General features: G+C 45.4%; 1 protein-coding gene across 3 annotated transcripts in view; it reads right to left on the bottom strand.

Annotated features, from left to right (window-relative positions):
• DPH1 (diphthamide biosynthesis 1) overlaps nt 1–19,114 on the bottom strand; it is a 254,708-nt gene that overhangs the window by 21,835 nt on the left and 213,759 nt on the right. For all 3 annotated transcript variants that reach the window (XM_083172139.1, XM_083172141.1, XM_083172140.1), the window contains exon 7: nt 516–584. In XM_083172139.1, the coding sequence (XP_083028265.1) occupies nt 516–584 (69 nt within the window). The remainder of the gene's footprint in view (nt 1–515; nt 585–19,114) is intronic.

Genomic DNA, 19,114 nt, shown 5'->3' with positions numbered 1-19,114 from the left:
TGATCATGTGCCAGCCAATCAGCACCGAACGGTCATGTCACAGGCTGTGTTTGAAAAATGACAGGCAGGAGCTGATTGGTTGGTGGTTTATCACTCTCTATTGTATCCCTTTTCAAAGCTTTTTACATCTCGTCCTAAGTATTAATATTAGGATCATGGAACATCAGATGCAATTATTAGAATCAATAGAAGATGTAAAAACCAACCAGCACTACCCATAGAAGTATGCTCAGCGTGGGACAAACCAGCATCACTAACATGTTGTGTAAAAAATCCACACAAGATACAATTTGTTAGGTCCCTGATATTCTCAGGGTCAGTTCCTCAGGTGACAATGCTCTGAGAGGGATTCATCATTTGGTTTAGGAGGTTGAAATCTGTTCTGCAAGATACAGTATCATGCAAGAAATGCTTTATACAATCTACATACAGCCAATCGCCCTTCTTGGAATCCATCTACTTGTCTACACAGCGATATGATCTGTAGTCTCTAAATAGGATAATAACCATAATACCTGAACGCCTTTGTGTCTGGGTTGGCAATCATTACGGACTCCAGATGAAACCGCCCATCTCCCAAGTACCTGTAGACAGAAAATATAGTGCAATGATTGAATGTGGGATTGTCTCCAGTTCGGTCTATAAGCAAACATCAAGTACAGCTGAAAATAATTCATAGCTCAACAACAGCTTCACCTCCCCATCAAAAAATACTAACATTAAAATCAATGAAACTCAAACCATGGTTCCCAAAACTGATTTGTTTGTCCACTTTACTTTCTTCCCATCTTCAATAATAATGTTGCTATTGCGGTCTATGGGATCAGAAGGTGGAAGTCAGCTCAGGTCTGATACAGTATCTGCCACACCATCTAGAACAGGGATGGTGACCTTCGGCCCTCCAGCTGTTGTGGAACTAAACATCCCAGCATGCCTTCCTGCAGTTTTGCTATGTGGCCATGCTACAACTGTTGCAGGGCATGCTGGGATGTGTAGTTCAACAACAGCTGGAGGGCCGAAGGTTCCCCATCCCTGATCTAGAACTATAAAATGCTCTAATATGAAGGGACAGGCTCTTAGGAGGATTAGATTTACATTTGTGGATCCAAGGAGCTATTACTATACAGACAGCATTGTTTGACATGCAGCCTACTAAGGCTTCCGACTTCCACAGACAAGTACAAAGCTTCACCCTCCATAGGAATAGGTGACAACTTGTAAGTAAATATGTTTCATTTCTCATTTTAGGGTGAACTGTATTCAGTCATCTTCTTAGCACAGAGCCGTTGCTGTTAATCCCATGCTGTTCTGTGTGCAGGGAAGATCACGGAGCACTAATAAGTGTTGAATTGCGGTAGACAGATATAATACAGAATTAAGGATCAGATGCTGATCTTTCTTCCCTTAAGCATCCTTGGATAGACAATGTCAGAAATAATGAGGTATTCCTGTGGCCTCTTCAGTAAAACGATGTCTCCCTTATAATAATGAGCTCTGTTACAACCATCACCTTCAATGGCCTGTATAGAAACTCCAATGGCCCCGCTACACGCCTCTACAGTGTGCACATACATTGTTTACAAGGGTCACCCTATAAAGCACCATTGTTATCCCTGACTGTAATGTGACAGGTGAGTTATAGCAGCGGTACAGACATGTCCTCATGTACCAATTCCTCCCAACTGCTCCGATTGTCCCGTAGATGGATTTTACACTGTGATGAGTTGGGGGCTGCCCAGTTGGCTGCTTAGGAAGCACTGGAAACCCCCCCCTCCTCCGGCTAAGCCACGCTCACTTGTCTATACCCTTTTCAGGAATAGTTGCTTATAGTGCACTAAGTATTAGTATAGAAAAGGAATTGGTAGAATATTGCATATTAAGCACAATGATATACAGTACAGGGTTTGTATAAAAAATAATATGACCAAATTTGGGAAAAAAAAATATTTATTGAAGATTTCGCTATAATTAAATTTTTTCGAAATAAGACCCTTGTGCGTCAACACACCTGCCAACGAGTTATCCACGCTTGGAAAGTGCCCTGGAAGTCCTTTTCTGGAACATCCCTTAAGCAGCATGTTAAAGACGCTTTGACCTCTGCTACGGTCCCATGGTGGTGTGATTTGAGGGCTGTCTTCACTCGGGGGAACAGGAAAAAGTCCAGTAGGTCCAGATAGGGGGCAGGATTCTCTAATAACCCTGGCAGCACATCGCCGGCATTCGCATCGTTAATAATCGCATATGCAGTAAGATATGCGATTATTAACGCAAAAGCGATGGCCGGCGATGTGCAGCAGGTCCCCCCTCCCTCCCTGGACCCTTACAAGGCTGTGTGAGTGCTCCGCTTCTTCCTCCCTGCACCCAGAAGTGGTGCAGGGAGGGGGAGCACAGCAGGATAGGCTTTCATGGGGTTACGCCATCTAGAACTGGCGTTACCCCCTGCAGCAAAGCCACGGCAGTGGGGCTTTGCTGCATATGAAAATGTGGTAAAAACCCAGAAACTGGGGTTTTTACAACATTTTGTGTTTGGAGCATCCCGCCCAATGACTGTAGGGGGGCTGGAGAAGCGTTGCGATGCTGTTCCGGGCCAGGTAGTCGTTGATGACGAAGCAGGTGTGACTTGGTGCATTGTCATGATGCAGCTTCCAGTTGGCAGCAATGCACTTTCTGGATCATGGCCCAACATCTCCATAGCTGGTTTTTCGAGTCCCACACTTAATTTAAAGGTGTAGCGATAGAACCTTGCATTTGTAAGCTTCAACCGAGCCTATGGACAGGGGTCCACTAAAACCACACGGAAGCTCTTATGAGACTGATGCTTGGTGCGTGTTGAAGCTGACTCTCCCCCTTGAACCCACCTGGAGCATGCGTGCTGCGTCGTACTGTATAGCATCGGCCCACTAGCTTTTGCTTTTTAACATATTTTAGCACACAGTACCAATTTTCATAAAGTGCAGTGTATTGTTACTATGGTGACCTTGTGCAGGTGCTGGACTTGTGTGCAGTCCAGGTTCCCCATTTGCATTGGATATAAAAGATATAATTAGGTCTCTTGATATTTTTTTTTAATCATGAAAAAATTGCTACAGGTTGAGTATCCCTTATCCAATATGCTTGGGGCCATGATTCTGGATAAGGGAGTATTCAGTTTTAGGGATAGAGAGCATGTTTATGTAAAGAAACAGAGTCACAGACCTTTACTCCGACTTATTATTGTGAATCAGATACTGTAAATCTATCAATAATTTTTTTTTTTTTAACCAAGTGACACTGATGGACACCTAAGATTAGCAGTGAAAAAAAAAATGATTGCTGCAGTTGCAGGATTTATCGCCATTTCTCTATAATGGGCTTCCACAATGGTCTGAGCTAATAAAAATAGAGCAGTGTTTGCAATGATCTCCTATGGATTACCCGATGACGCACAGTATGTCACAGTGACACACACTTGAACGGTTAATTTGTAATGTCTATACAAGTATTGAGTGAGGGGAGATGTGTCTTAGGAGGAAGATACAGAAACCAGGTATTCTTTGTTCTATTTTACAACACAATTACGGTAAGCCGTAAAATAAAAAAAAAAACACCTTGCTGTAATTTATAGTGAATTGCACAGAGATTTCAGTAGTTAAATTGTATTTTCAATAACTTGATCATAAATTTGAGAGAACTGGTCCCACTGCTCAAATCATTGATCAGGTCTAAAATATTTAACATGAAAATGAGATTATATATATATATATATATATATATATGCATTGATCAATTCATGAACCAAATCTCCACTATTTATTATCAGTTAATTGAGTGTGTGCAGAGCCCCTACAATGTCTATATATATATATATATACACATATATATATATATATATATATATATATATATATATATATATATATATATATATATATATATATCTCTATATATATATATCTCTATATCTCTAGAGATATATATATATCTCTAGAGATATATATATATATATATATATATATATATATATATATATATATTATAGTACTGTCACGGCGAATCAGTCCCTTAGTCCGTGCTAAGTCCATAATATTGTCTGTGCTCTGTAGTGATGACTTAAATGCACTTCCCAGTACATGGGCGGCAGCTATCGTGTTCTCCAATTAGCCTGTTATCGAGTCTTTAATGGGTAATTTATAAAAGTTGAGAACCAGCGCCCTATAGTGCATTAACTTAATAGTCATTCAGGAAAAAGGAGACAAGAGTTGACCAGACCATATACATTGGAAGCCGCTCAGGACCTAAGGTGTATAAAGAACCTGCTACATGCCTGTGACCATTTGACTTACCGTACGCATACTGTATGACATATTTCTCCTGAATTACTATTAAATCCCCTGCCCCATACAGCCCGCTCCATGCCTCTGCTCCCCATCACAAACCCCAACATTCAGCCACAGTGAACAAGGTGTGTATTACACTAGGGTAAAAACCAGGCGCTGCTTAGGGCTTGGTTCAAATTCAGCAGCAGTTTGAATTAGGGATAGTCAGTCCCTTAGTACATAACAAGAAAAGAAAAGGTTTTAAATCGCGGTTTGAGGAAGGAACTACACAGTAAAATTCTAAACCATTTATTCCCTGATAAAATGACAAAAAAAAAAAAACATGTTAAAATACACATAACATTTAAAACTGGTGCACATTGCAATTTTTAAGTGTTGATTGCACTTGGATAATTATATACATGAGAGTTGTGCTTTGCATAAGGGAAAGCACCCAGCTTGTCCTTCTTTAGGATGGATCCTGTTCCTATTGGACTTAAGATGAATCAAGTGGAAAGTTTGTAATGGACAGTTTGTCACTCACATTAAATCGGGATATCTTGCCACAACTGCATGCAGCAAATTAAGTGGTCCCTTTTGGAGGCCACAGTGCCTCCTTGTGCCCAGAGAACACATTGGCCCTTATTCTGATTGAGTCAGATGGGTCCGAATGCGGACGGATGGGCGATTTTTGGTGTTTGCAAATGCGCTGATACGCCTCTGCATATGCGCAAACACCTCACACGTCCGAACGCGGCGTGAGATCCATGCAGAAAAGGATCGTACGGAACCATCCGAGCAGGGGGTGGAGAGGGGCGTGAAGGGCTGATTTTGCTCATTACCATATGCGTATGCCCCACGTTTCATGGGCATTCCCATGAAAACGCTGGGCGTATGTATGGTAATCCGGCCGTGACGCATGTGTAGGGGGCGGACATATGACATAGCCGGATGCCAGCTGCCCGCCCATATCAATGCTTTTGCACAGAGAAATGCCCAAGTGGTCTGGAGCACCCGGTGCTGCCTGACCACTCGGTCCAGCATTCGATGGTAGAGGACCATCGAATGATGGGGGAGGTTCCCACAGACGGAGGAGGTATTCACATGAAAATCCGCATTCGGACGGTGTGAGCGACCCGTATGGAAGGCGGGGCTAAGAACACTCGGTTCCTGTCCGAAAATACGCATCCGTCTGATTCAACTAGAATAAGGGCCATTGTGCTTCTGACATGCCCCCCTCCCCAGTCACACACTACTCTGCCCTCTGTGTCAGCACGCACTTACCCCATGCACACATCTTACCACATCTCATTCCCCTCTCTCGTCTCCTCACATCTACCCTGCTCCCGCTGGATACAAGTGAAAACTGCACTCACTTGCTGCCGATGGCCAGGGACACCCAGGCCCACGACTGATAGAGGGGCCCATCGGGGGCCCTGGTCTGCCACCCCCGCTCCCACTTCTGGCAAGACAGCACAAACCAGATTGTGCTGTACCTGCAGAGGCTGCTACTGTTGAGTCCAAGATGCCCTTGGCAGAGAGGCTCCCTGGCTCCCCCTGCTCAGAAATTTTTGTAAATGAAATATCCCCTAAGGGGGCGTGGCCACTCCTCCCACAATTATGCCACACCCCTAAAATTTACAAGGGCACGGCCAGCCTCTCAACAGCACTGCTTGTTGTGTAAATGGTTGTGCAGTCCAGCTGTGATGAGGCCTCCTTTTCCATTGTATATGGGGTTGTCTTCCTATTCAACACTTCCGGAAACAAGGGCAAATCTTACGGCAGTATATCATTATTAAACTTGCACCTCTTCCTCAAGTGGGCGATTTTAGGAGTGTTATACCCGGCTCTGATAAGGAGGAAGACGCCTGCTTCTGGTAGTTTCAGCTGTTGATACAGAATACATTTTCCTCTATACTACGCATTTCATATGGACTGGGTGGAGGCTTCCCTTCAAAGCCAGAGTTAAGAAATGATTTAATCTTTGGGAGAGTATTTTTGTCTACCATCCAGGTAAAGTATATGCCTGCTTTAGAACTGGCTGAGCCTCCTGTCTTACACCACCTACCTCATCTTACTAAAGTTGTAACCTTGACCCACCTCTTCTACATTTATACAATACTTACCGTATATACTAGAGTCGACCAGAATATAAGCCGAGGCACCTAATTTTACAACAAAAAAACTGTGAAAACTTATTGACTCAAGTGGGACCCTCACTCAAATATAAGCCGAGGGGGCTTTTTCAGCATAAAAAATGTTCTGAAAAAGTAGGCTTATACTCGAGTATATATGGTACCTACGCTCCTGGATTGGCCAGGAACCTCCAGGAAGAGTGGGCCAGGAACCCCCAGGAAGAGTGGGCAAGTCACTCCAACCAGCCTACACCTTCCTGCACCCCCCACCCCCTCCTGCTGCAGGTCAGAGTGGGAATGACACGATTCGTTGTGTCATCATGGATCCACAACCTGCCTTACAGTGCCTGGAACCATGGCATTGTGTATTGATGGTGGGCCAGTACTTATGTAATTTTGTGGACACACCACCCATTCCACCTCTATCTATTATCGCCTTTCTCTGCCAACTCCACCCCGGCCCTCTCTCCTCAACCTCCAGCACCTTCACCTGGGGCCGCAGCTTTCCTTGAAATGGAGGGCCTCAGTAGTGAATGTTTTCTTTGATACAGTATTGCGATATACAGTATCACATTTGTTGCTTTTCCACTACAAAACTACACAAGACTGTTTACTGCAATGTATTTTTTACATACCTACCTCCTTTTATGTAACTCTTGCTCTTTTGTACACAATCAGATGCTTCATAAAAAGGATTTATGAAAATAAACACCTAAAGATGCGTAGACAGCTGTAACACAAGGCAAATCTGCGTGTGACTCGGGCTCTGGTAGTTAAACATGTGCCACTCCACGAGTTACCATAATTAACAAGGAAATCATACAGTAGTCTGTCCCTTTAAATTCTGGAGGTGGCGGGACAGGTCTTAAACACTGCTGCATCCATACAGCTATAAGAAAACTGGTACGGGATTGATTAACAGGAGTAATTGGGGCCATTTAACATTATGAGCTTACCCAATTTTACTATTAGTTAAATCAGTGTTATTACCTATTCAGACTATGTTAAATGGCACGGATAGGTCATATTGATCTGAATTCTAATTTGTATTCTTCCTAAATCAGCATCTCCTGCCTGTGGTGCCATCTTGGATCCGTTAACGCCACCAATAACAATAAGTAAAATTAAAGAGGAGACTATAAACCCGGTACTAGTACATGTCCTCTGCTAGATTTAACCACATTTGTGTTAGGTAAGAGTTTCCTTCGCGCATATTAATGAAGTCATTTCATTCATTAAATTATTTAGCAGAGATCCTCATATACCCCTTTTACACCGCCGAAAAATCCGGGTCAGCGGCGGGTCAGACCCGGATCCGCGGCGGTGTAAATGGGGGGTATCCGTTTCCATTTACACGGGTCCTCTACCCAGGTCCTGACCTGGGTAGAACACGGATAGGACCCGTGTAAATGTCGGTGTAAATGGTCCCGCTGCGGGTGCAGGCACCCGCAGCGGGTCCACAGCGTGCAGCGCTGGGGAAGATGTTCCCAGCTGCTGCGGGAGGAGGGGGGTCCCTGCGGCTGCTGAGGAGAGGGGGGTACCTGTCAGCCTGCTGTGCTGGGGGTACGGGGGTGCTAGGGGTGCTGGGGGTACCTGTCCTGCCTGCGGTCGGATCTCAGCGGAGAAGATGATGTGCGCCGCTGCTGTATCACCCCCCCCCCCCCCCATCCGGCAGCCGGTCCCTGCGGCGTATGGAGTGTCAGTATCGGCGGTCCCTCCAGCGCATAGGAACTAGTACTAGTTCCCATGCGCCAGAGGGACCCCCGCCACTGACACTCCATACGCCGCACGCCGCAGGGACCGTCTGCCGGGGAGGGGGGGAGGGGGGAGGGGGGGGGGTGGTACAGCAACGGCGCACATCATCTTCTCCGCTGAGATCCGACCGCAGACAGGACAGGTACCTTCAGCACCCCTTGCACCCCCCGGTACCCCCAGGTACACCAAGCACAGCAGGCAGGACAGGTACCCTCCGGCACCCCCAGCACCTTAAAAAAAAAAAAAAAAAACACTTAACCTGGGTCAGCCCTGATATATATATATATATTATATTCTATATATTATATATTTCTATATATATATATATATATATATATATATATATATATATATATATATATATATATATATATATATATATATTTTTCTATAAATATATATATAAAATATTATTTAAGGCAGGGCTGACCCAGGTTCAGTGTAAATGGTGCAGACCCAGGTCCGACCCAGGTCAAAGTGCTGTGTAAATGGGGTATAAAGCAGGGTCAGACCCTGGATACTCCAGCATTCAAAGACCAGGGTCCGACCAGGGTTTTTGGTGTAAAAGGGGTAATAGTAACTACTGAAAAAAAAAAAACCACTTTGTGATCAAATTTGTGCGTATGAAAAAAGTACCAAAACGCTTCAGGTTCTGTATTTTATATGGTATCATTTCACATCATTACACACATACAACGAGCGTAAATGGTTTGCATGTATCAACTTGTCTCTCTACCCTTTGTTCCTGTCTGAATTCTCCGTCCATCACCCCGTGCCTCTCTCCCAATGCTCTGCCGTAACAGTCTCTGCCCGCAGTTTGCCGCCAGTAATTGAGTCGTATATCAGGACAGATAATAGATGGGAGGCCAGGATGTAATTGGGGAAGAAAAATGTCCAAAGCCGGCATCACAGGAGCATTAATTTTATTTAAGGACAGCAAATTAGAGCGTTGCTCCTTTCCCATCACCTAATTATTTTAGGTAATGAAAATGCTTAATGTGGTGTGAATTCTCTGAATTACAAACAAAATAAATAAATATCGGCTGAAGGAGAAAGAGAGAGAGAAAAAGGAAGCAGTGCTCCCGATAAATAATGGTAGGAACGGAGGAACGGATCCCGGGAGGCGGAGGGCGCAGAAAGCAGACGCACGAAGATGTGAGGAATGTAGGACTACGGAGAAGTGAAACGTACGGAGGATCCCGGCAGCTTTCAAGCTGCAGATTCCGGTCAAAAAAAAGAAGCGCGTTCGCTTTGCAACATTTTCACAGTCACAGCCTCATTTAGAAGGCCAAGAGCTACTTAACGGTGCTATTTTTAAACGTCAACAGTACAATACCAGTGCACTTACACTCAGAAAGCGCTGCACTAGTTCAGCAGTTCATGCATTAATTATGCCTGTACTTATTTCCTCCATGCTAATTTTACAACAGGCAGCTTTTTCTTTCTTACCATCACCCGACCCTGACTAAAAAGCATTTTATCCTCCTAAATAAATGAAACCGGTAATACCTCAGAGGCTTCAATTCTCAGCTGTGTTTTGATGCCTTGGCGAGAGTCTATGACATCACGCCCTGCCCCCATACAAATATAGAAAAGCGATTACTGTACGGCACAATCCGCTGGCGCATGCAGATGAAAAATAGCACAATTACTTTAATCTAGGGAAAAATGTCCCCATGTGATGGAGTTCTCGTCATTTTAATTTTCCCCAAGCCATTTTCAATTAGCCTGTATGGAGGTACATTTGCTTGCATCCAGCGAAATTATACATTGCTAAAATATGGTTGGCCACACCATGCTAAACCCCAAATGAAACGGTTCATGTATGAATCATGATCGTTAAATGCAGTGCTGAGCTTCCCTGCATTATAGGAAGGATTATAGAAGAGGCTACTGGGTATCATTTATACGTGCCCAAGACCGTACCATTCCTCACATTTGCCACAGAATCACGATAAACCTATGCACAAAACACTAGCCTACTCCGTTACACTACTACAAGCCCGTCATAAAGACTATGGGGAAGATTTAAAAAAGCTGCTAAAAATGAGCAACCAATCAGATTCCAGGTTTCTTTTCTAGACTGCAACAGAGAAAGAACTAAAATCTGATTGGTTGCTATGGGCAACATCCCCACTTTTAATTTTTTAGAAGTTTTGTTAAACTTACCCCTAATTGCCTACCGCAATCCACCCTATTTCATAGAGAAAACTCACCCAGTACCATTTATTTTTTTACGGATAAAGAAGTCAGAAAAAGGTATAATTATTTCGGTACTCTTTACCTAGAAGGGCGCACGTCGTGGTGATCGCGGGTACATTTATGTCTGGCCGCGACGCGACGCCCGCGATTTCCCATTGAAACCCATGTTAAACATGGAAATCGCGTCGGTCGCGTCGCGGCCGGCCATAAATGTACCCGCGATGCCCGCGACGCGATGCACCCGATTTCCCATAGGAATGAATGTTAAATGGCCCGACTGACGCGATTTTACTGTTAAATGCCTCAATGGACCCGATGTGGGCATAGGAAACAATGTTAAATGGGCTACAGAGCCCAAATAGGCACAATTAACCCTTAAATGTCACCCCAAATTTTTAACGCCACCCCACGATCCACGCCAACCCGAAGCGTGGCGAGCGCAGCGAGCCCGCGAGGGGCGGCGGTACGTGTCCTCCGACCTTTTCATGCCCTACTATCCACGTCGGCGTGGAGTTGAGAATAGAATAGTGTGGCGAGCGCAGCGAGCCACCGAGCCCGAAGCGTGGCGAGCCCCGAGAGGGGACGCGGATACCTTCACAGTTATACGCGTCCCCTCACGGGCTTCACAGGTGTCCGTGGCGAAGCGGACACCTGTGAAGCCCGCGAGGGGACGCGTTTACCTGTGAAGGTTTCCGCGTCCGCTCGCCACGCTTCGGGCTCGGTGGCTCGCTGCGCTCGCCACACTATTCTATTCTCAACTCCACGCCGACGTGGATAGTAGGGCATGAAAAGGTCGGAGGACGCGGGCTCGCTGCGCTCGCCACGCTTCGGGTTGGCGTGGATCGTGGGGTGGCGTTAAAAATTTGGGGGGACATTTTAAGGGTTAATTGTGCCTATTTGGGCTCTGTAGCCCATTTAACATTGATTCCTATGGCCAAATCGCGGGCATTGAGGCATTTTACATGAAAATCGCGCTCAATCAGCCTTTTTAACATTGTTCCCTATGGGAAAATCGCGGTCATCGCGGGCAGCAGATTTTTATGTACCCGCGATTTACCCGCGATGACCGCGATTTTTACCCCCGACGCCCGCGATTCCAATCGCTGGCGCCCTTCTAGGTAAAGAGTACCATTATTTCAGTTCAGAACAAAGGAGGCGTGACCATCCAATGCGATGGGTGTGGTCATGCCGCAGGGAGCACAAGCTACGTCTGCAGTAGTACAAGGATCGTACAGGAGAGGACCAGAGTGACCAATAGCATAAAAACACCACCGTAGGCCAAGCAAGGAAGTTAGGCGGGGTTTGTCAGCTGGTGCCGCGGAAGTGCCAAATCTCTGCAGACAAAAAAAAAAAGAAAAAACGCTCCACCGAATTAAGCAAAACTGTATCGTTCACCAATTATGCTTATTCATTATACCTACCTAATATGGCATTGGCAAAATCTTAGCAAAACCTGGCTCCCTGCAATTCTAGTGTATACAAAAATAGGACATTACACCAACCTAACATGGCCAAAACAACAAATATGATGACCCTATAATTCTTTGTTTATAAAAAACTAATATTTATTAAAAAGTTATATGACATATTATCCCTGACTTACTGGCTATCAATACTTGTTCCCTACTAAAAGGACAAAGATACAGAAAATTCATTTTTTATCATTATCAGAAGACAATGAACCTACAGATGTGTCCACATTCCCTTAAGCTGGGTACGTACCAGACCGATTTGGCCTCAATTCCCCCAATTTTGATGCAATCTCAACCGATTGTAAATTGGGTATGTTTTGGCATGTGTAAGAGGTAAGGAGCGGTGGAGGAGGAGAGCGCCTTGTAGGTGGTGGTGAGGAGTTTAAAGAGAACTCGGAAAGGAATGGGGCGCTAGTGAAGAGATCGACAGAGGGGGAGGTGGAGCTAGAGCGGCGATAGAGGAAGATGAGCCTAGCAGCGGCGTTAAGAATGGATTGGAGAGGGGAGAGAGGTAGCCCGGAGAGAAGGATGTTGCAGTAGTCAAGGCGGGAGATGACAAGAGAATGAATGAGAATTTTGGTCGCGTCAGTGGAGAGGAAGGTTCTGATGCGTGAGATGAAAGCGGCAAGACTGAGAGCACAAATGTGGGGGGTGAGAGAGAGGGAGGAGTCAATGATGACACCGAGGCAGCGCGTTTGGTCAGTGGAGGTGATCTCGGTTCCCCAATGCTGATGGAGATAGTGGGAGAAGAGGTTATGTTCAGGGGATGGAAGATTAGAAGTTCAGTTTTAGCCATGTTTAGTTTCAGGAAGCGAGTCATCCAGGCTGAGATGGCTGCAAGGCAGTAGGAGACCTTGGACAGGAGTGATGGGGATAGGTCGGGGGAGGAGAGATAGATTAGGGTATCATCAGCATAAAGGTGGTAATGGAAGCCATAGGAGCTGATGAGGGTGCCCAGAAAGGGGGTGTAGAGGGAGAAGAGGAGAGGGCCAAGGACTGACCCTTGGGGAACACAGACTGGCTGAGAGGTAGTAGGAGAGGAGGAGCTCTGAGTGGAGACGGAGAAGGATCGATCGGAGAGGTATGAGGTTAACCAGGAGAAGACCATGCCAGTGCTGCCAAAGGAGCGAAGGGTGTTGAGCAGGAGAGGGTGGTCAACAGTGTCAAAGGCAGCCAACAGATCAAGCTGGATGAGGATAGAGAAGAGGCCTTTGGATTTAACCAATAGTAGATCGTTAGTGACCTTGGTCAGGGCAGTTTTAGTGGAATGTAAAGGGCGGAACCCTGATTGGAGGGGGTCTAGAATGGAGTTAGCGGTAAGGTGGCTTAGGAGACTATTATATTCCAGACATTCTAGGAGCTTGGATGCAAATGGGAGGAGGGAGATGGGCCTGTAGTTGGACGGAGTGTTGGGGTCCAGATTAGTTTTTTTGAGAATTGGGGAGACAAGAGCGTGTTTGAAGGGGGAGGGGAAGATCCTAGAGGATAGGGAAAGATTAAAGAGGTGAGCCAGGTGAGAACAGACCGACGGACTGAGACGACGGATAATATTGGAGGGGATAGGATCGAGCGAGCATGCTATAAATCATGCTTTGGCAGGAATGGAATTCAAGGATTGTGAGATTGTAATACTGAACCCTACACCAAGGGTGCTGCCCAATCTTCCTTAATTTGCAATTAAAAAGGATACAGAAAATCATCATACTCTGAGAACTACAACCCAAAACCATTTTAAATAGCAACCAATATATAGGTAGAGCACATACAGTAAGTGATAATAACATGAACAACAACTTTGAGGATAAGTCTACAAATCTTAGTATTGTCCCTGGAACACAGCGACAGCTGACAACGGTGGCTCTTACCAGCTAATCAACTGTCAATTCCAGCAGGGTAGTCCTCTTAATTGGAGGGCAATGAGATAATGTCCTGCAGTTGGCATCTATATATTGGCTTGTAGGAAGGTGTCATGTATTTTCTTGCTCACAAAAGTACAGCAAGTGCCACACACACCAGACAGGCACCAAAAGGTTTGCACAGCTCATTAAGGGATCCCAGGTGACATGGAAATAAAAAAGTGGAGAATGAACATACCCCTTATGTTACTCAGCCATGCCCACATTTCAGGTAGTGTGGATAAGACGTCCTAAATCTCAGGATATGTGTCTTAAGGGGCCTACAAACACAGCGACACTGCTGAGAGTTCTGAGCGATGCTAGATCACACAGCAATGTGTCATCGCTGTGTGCGGTCAGGACTAGTGTTCTCAGGTAAGAACTCTGGCCCTGACACTGGCCATTATAGATTTATCCAGCATGCTGAATATTAATCGCTATGCCCCTACAAACGGAATGATGTAGGGGCATTTTCTAAGCGATCTAGTGAGATCGCTTAGAAAATATGGTACTTGTGTAATACTGTACCTGGGCCCCCCGATTTTTTTATCGCATGCCTGTACTTAAGGCATGCGATGCGACGCGATTGGACATGATTTTCAGGGTTTTTGGACATTCCTGGTACAATGTAAAAATCGGTCGCATGGCATGCCTTTATAATGGCATGCGATGCGATGCGACCGACCCGATTTTTACATTGGAACCAATGTTAAATGGTCCCTCAGACCCGATCTAACATTGTTCACAATGTTAAATGCCCCCCAGACCTGATTTTTAATTGTATACCCACCCTGATGGTTAATTATGAGGTCAAATGCCCCCCATTGTTAACGCCACCCCACGATCAACGCCAACCCGAAGCGTGGCGAACCCGCGAGGGGTGGCGGTACGCGTCCTCCGACCTTTTCATACCTCCACTATCCACGTCGGCGTGGAGTTGTTTTTATATAGTGTGGCGAGCGCAGCGAGGCGAGCCCCGCGAGGGGACGCGTAATACGTGTGAAGTAATGCATGCCCCCTCGCTGGGCTCGCTGCGCTCGCCACACTGTATAAAATCAACTCCACACCGACGTGGATAGTGGGGGTATGAAAAGGTCGGAGGACAAAAATGTCCCTAAATTGCTAGGGGTGTAGGCCCTATTACCACTGTCATTTCAAAACAAGAACCTATTATACACTTTAGATGTACTTTGCTGAAACACATCTTATTACACATTTGCAATATCTTCAAGCCAAGTCATGCACTTGGGTGGGGTCTGTTTAATAAAACAAGGCGAGCTGCTTTTACCCAAGAACTGTTTACTTCAATACGGATATATACACTGTATATGTATAAAAAAAAGGCACTTACTTGCGGTAACGTTAATACACAATATACCACTGTACATTACACTTCTGCATTAAATTTACATGTGTGGTTAATATATATTCAGGAGATGTACGTACTGAGCAGCATTCATTAGCCAAAAAATAGTGCCAAGTGTTGGCAGCGAGCGGCAGATAGAAAGATTCATGCTTTCCTAAATGCATTAAGTGCATTCTGGTGTATACAGAGAAGACAAATAACACTGATGTATAAAAGTGCAAGGGAAGCTTTTAAATTAAAACTAAATAAAAAGGAGAAACTGCAATAAGATCGCCGCACAAGATTTCATATGAATAAAAATTAAACAACTCCTCTACAAAGGAACGTTTAACTCCCCCAATACATGTACATTTTCCGCACATTTTAAAAGCAATTACTTCAGATGTCTGTAGGAAACAGATCTAAATTAAATACACAAATACAATAATTTGCACTTAAGCACCCTGGGACTGATCTATTGTAGCATATGAAAAATGCTCATGTTACCACCACATAAAGATATAATTTTCATTTACCAATAAGGTGTGCCTTGAAAAAAATAGCGATACTCGAGGGCGCCATGATGCAAGAAAGTTTGGGAACCTCTGGTTTAGGCTTTTGCAGAGCACATATAACACAGTTGGGAATACTGGAAAGAGTACTGGTGGGCTGTTGTACCACCTGAGGCCAAATTTGTTTGTGGACATTACACTGCATCGTACCTACTCATTCTGTTGGTCCATCTCTGCAATACTAAAACACTGCCATCCCGTGATGTTGCCATGACTAAATGGGATGTTACACATCTTTCTAGGGCCACTTTTAGTTGCTAGCCTGCCATTGCCCAGTGGTGCCTACAAAGGCCAGCACTAAATACAATATTTTTTATCTATAGAACTGAGGTTCTCAAACGCTGTCTTTAAGTTGCCGCCATATTTGGCTGCAGGTTTCTTAATTAGTACCTTCATTAGTTGGATTTAACCATCTGTGCTTAGCCACAGATACACATAAAACCTGGAATGTTAGTGTGCCTTGAGGATGGCATTGGGAGGATTTGCTATAAGTATAAAACATTATTTTTGGGCTTTTTTTCCTCCCAGGTTCTTTAAAACACAAAATAATTCTTAGTCATTCTGTCACCAAAACACATCCAGTATGGTTCTTCAATAAGCGCCACATATAGTAAAAACATAAGTCCAGATTTAGCATACTATCAAATGGAGTTCATCTGCAATATGCAGCACAAATATCTAGATAAATTACTCTCCAATTTCAGACATATCCTACATCATATGGACAATACACTATGGGTGACTTTGAGCTGAAAGCAGTTCAGTTTTGTCTGCTGCTTTCAGCTCAAAAGCCGCCCAGTGTGTACGGGGCAGCGATGAGCGGTGATGCGCACTCCCCGCATCATCACTGGCCCCACCACTCGTGCTGGTATCATACCCTCCAACTGTTCCAATTTAGCTGGTACAGTACCGGTTTTTAATGGTCTGTACCAGCTAAATCTACCAATTGTACAGATTTTTGATAGGTGGCTCCTCCGACTCTGGGAATTGTAGTTTTCTTCTGTTACAATGCCGGCTGCTCTTTAGGGAGTGTGAGTGGCCTGCCAAGACTAAATTTCCTGGGTTGCACTGCAGGGGGACTCAGCGGGACTGCCGTCCTCCCTGGAACCCCTGCACTTCGTCTCCATTCCCAGGGGAGGGCAAAGCGAGTGCACACCACAGAGCACAGGCACTGCCGGTACAGGATTTGAGCTGATGAGCAGCTGAGGAGGCACAGGAAGTGGGTGAGTGCTGATAACAGGATATCCAGGTCATCCTGGGGCCCCGGGTATATGATGTTAATTGACGCCAATACACATTCGGAAAGGGGACTTGGACACACCCCATTTGTCCATGCCACCTTTCCAAATGTGCACCGATTTCTGCCCTCCAGATGTTGGAGGGTATGTGGTATTACCAGCAGATGAGCAATGGGGTGGGCCGATTTTCATAGTGTCCTGCTATGGTAAGTCGTCCAACCCCATGTAAAAAAACAAAAACACTAAAAACAGGCGAAAATCGCTCAGTGTGTGTATGCACTGAGCAATTTTCAGCGCAGCTATTTTCCCCATCATTGCGGTCATAAACGCTGGGCAAAATTCACCCAGTGTGTATGGACCTTTACACCAGAAATTCTCCTAAGACCAACAGTGCAGATCCTTATTTATCACCAGCAAATCAGCTACACAAAAGAGTCTTCAGTACACATACGCTGCATCCATGCAGGGATAAGTCTGTGGTCATGTAGACTGGAGTGACCGCAGCTGAAGGCAGAAATGCAAAACTACCTTGGTGTGTGCACAATACGATTACAGCACACCATGCAATCTTCTGATAATCGCTCAGTTGCATCAACAACGCCACCGAGTACAAATCTGAATTGGGCTCAGTGATGTTGAGTAATAAACACTCTTTGGAAAGAAACAAACGTGATAAAAAAAAAAGTAGTGTTAAAATATGAGGTGGAAAAAAAATTAAATAAGCAGCAATGTTTTTATTACTCAAACCACTTTTTTCCTGCTGAACATTAGTAAGAATTCTAAAAGGAGTTAAAAATACTGTATAGGAAACCCTTTTTATCATACACCTGGCAATCAGCTACTGAAATACTGTCTCAGAATAAACACACTAAGGGGGTAATTCTCTAAACTAAAAATGTGGTAAAAACCCTGTTATCTGGTTTTTTACCACATTTTGGGATGCTCTAAGAACCCCCCACCGGGTTACCGCGACGGGGGCATCACCAGAAATGGGCTTCTAACGCGACCCCTCGCCGCATTGCATCGACCCCCCCCCCCCTCACCTGTGTCCGGGCAGCACAGAGCTGTGCTGCCCGGACCTGTGATCTCCTCCCTGTACTATAATCCTCTTCCGGGTGCAGGGAGGAGAGCCCGGCGCAGCAGCAGAAGCGCCGGGTAAGGGAGAGAGCTGCCGGGTCCCGGTGGGAGAGCTGTCCTTTGCCATAATTATCGCATATGTTAGAGCATATGCGATAGTTATGTTTGTGGTAGCTGGCGATGGGCGGCGGTAAGGGGTGCAGATGTTAGAGCATCCCCCCTAATACCAAACTGCCGGGTCGCACCCGGGTTTTTGGACCCAGCCTCAAGTCGGGTGCGACCTGGCGTTTGGTCCCTTTTACACCAGCGCCCCACCACCCCACCTGGCGCAGGCGGTTCCTGAGCCGCCACTCGGAGATTATATCATCTCCAAGCACCGATCGCCGCAGGGACCCGGACCGCTGCACTGGGGGCAAGCCCAGCACTAGGATAATCTGCTGGGCTGCCCCCAGCCCTTGTCTGGGAGGTGAATGGATGCCGCACACAGGTAACCCTGGTCACGTTCACTTTTATGGAGGAGTCAGCAGCGTCAACTCAGTGCTGCCTCCTCCCCTGCCTCTGCTCCACATTGCCATGCTGCCGGATGAAGTCAGCGATCCGGCAATAAGCGGGGTCAATGTGAGCATCTAAACTCCGCCAATGCCAGGTCGTTCCTGGGGCGGCACAAGTTCAAATCCCGGGTGTGACCTGGCATTTGCGATGTAAAAAGGGTATAATAAATTGGTTACAGCTCGTTAACAACTGCTTTATATTATCATGGCTTTTTTTCTATGAAAAAGGTACTGGTATGAGCAGAGTTGGTGACGAGTGGTCAACTGTTATGTTGACAGGATCGAACGGTCAACACTCCTCATGCCTTTATGGATAAATGGTGGACTACTGAATTATGGTTCCTGGTGGTCTAGAGGTGTCTTACCTTGTTGTGGTAGCTGCAGCAGCTCCACAGCCATTTTGAGGGCATGTCATATCTTGCAACAGTGACCTCATATGATGTAAAAATGGCTCCAGCAACATGTTGTGCGATCATAGGGATATATAGAAGCTTGCTGATCAAGTAACGTGTGTCTGAAGGTTACTCAATCCATGGCTCCGACATTGCCAATGTGAAGCTGGATACTAAAAAACTAT

The sequence above is a fragment of the Crinia signifera genome, chromosome 2 (assembly GCF_055691185.1).
Source record: "Crinia signifera chromosome 2, ASM5569118v1, whole genome shotgun sequence".
Taxonomy (NCBI): Eukaryota; Metazoa; Chordata; class Amphibia; order Anura; family Myobatrachidae; genus Crinia; species Crinia signifera.
Note: the sequence above shows the minus strand (reverse complement) of the source record. Positions and strands in the feature narration are given on the sequence as shown.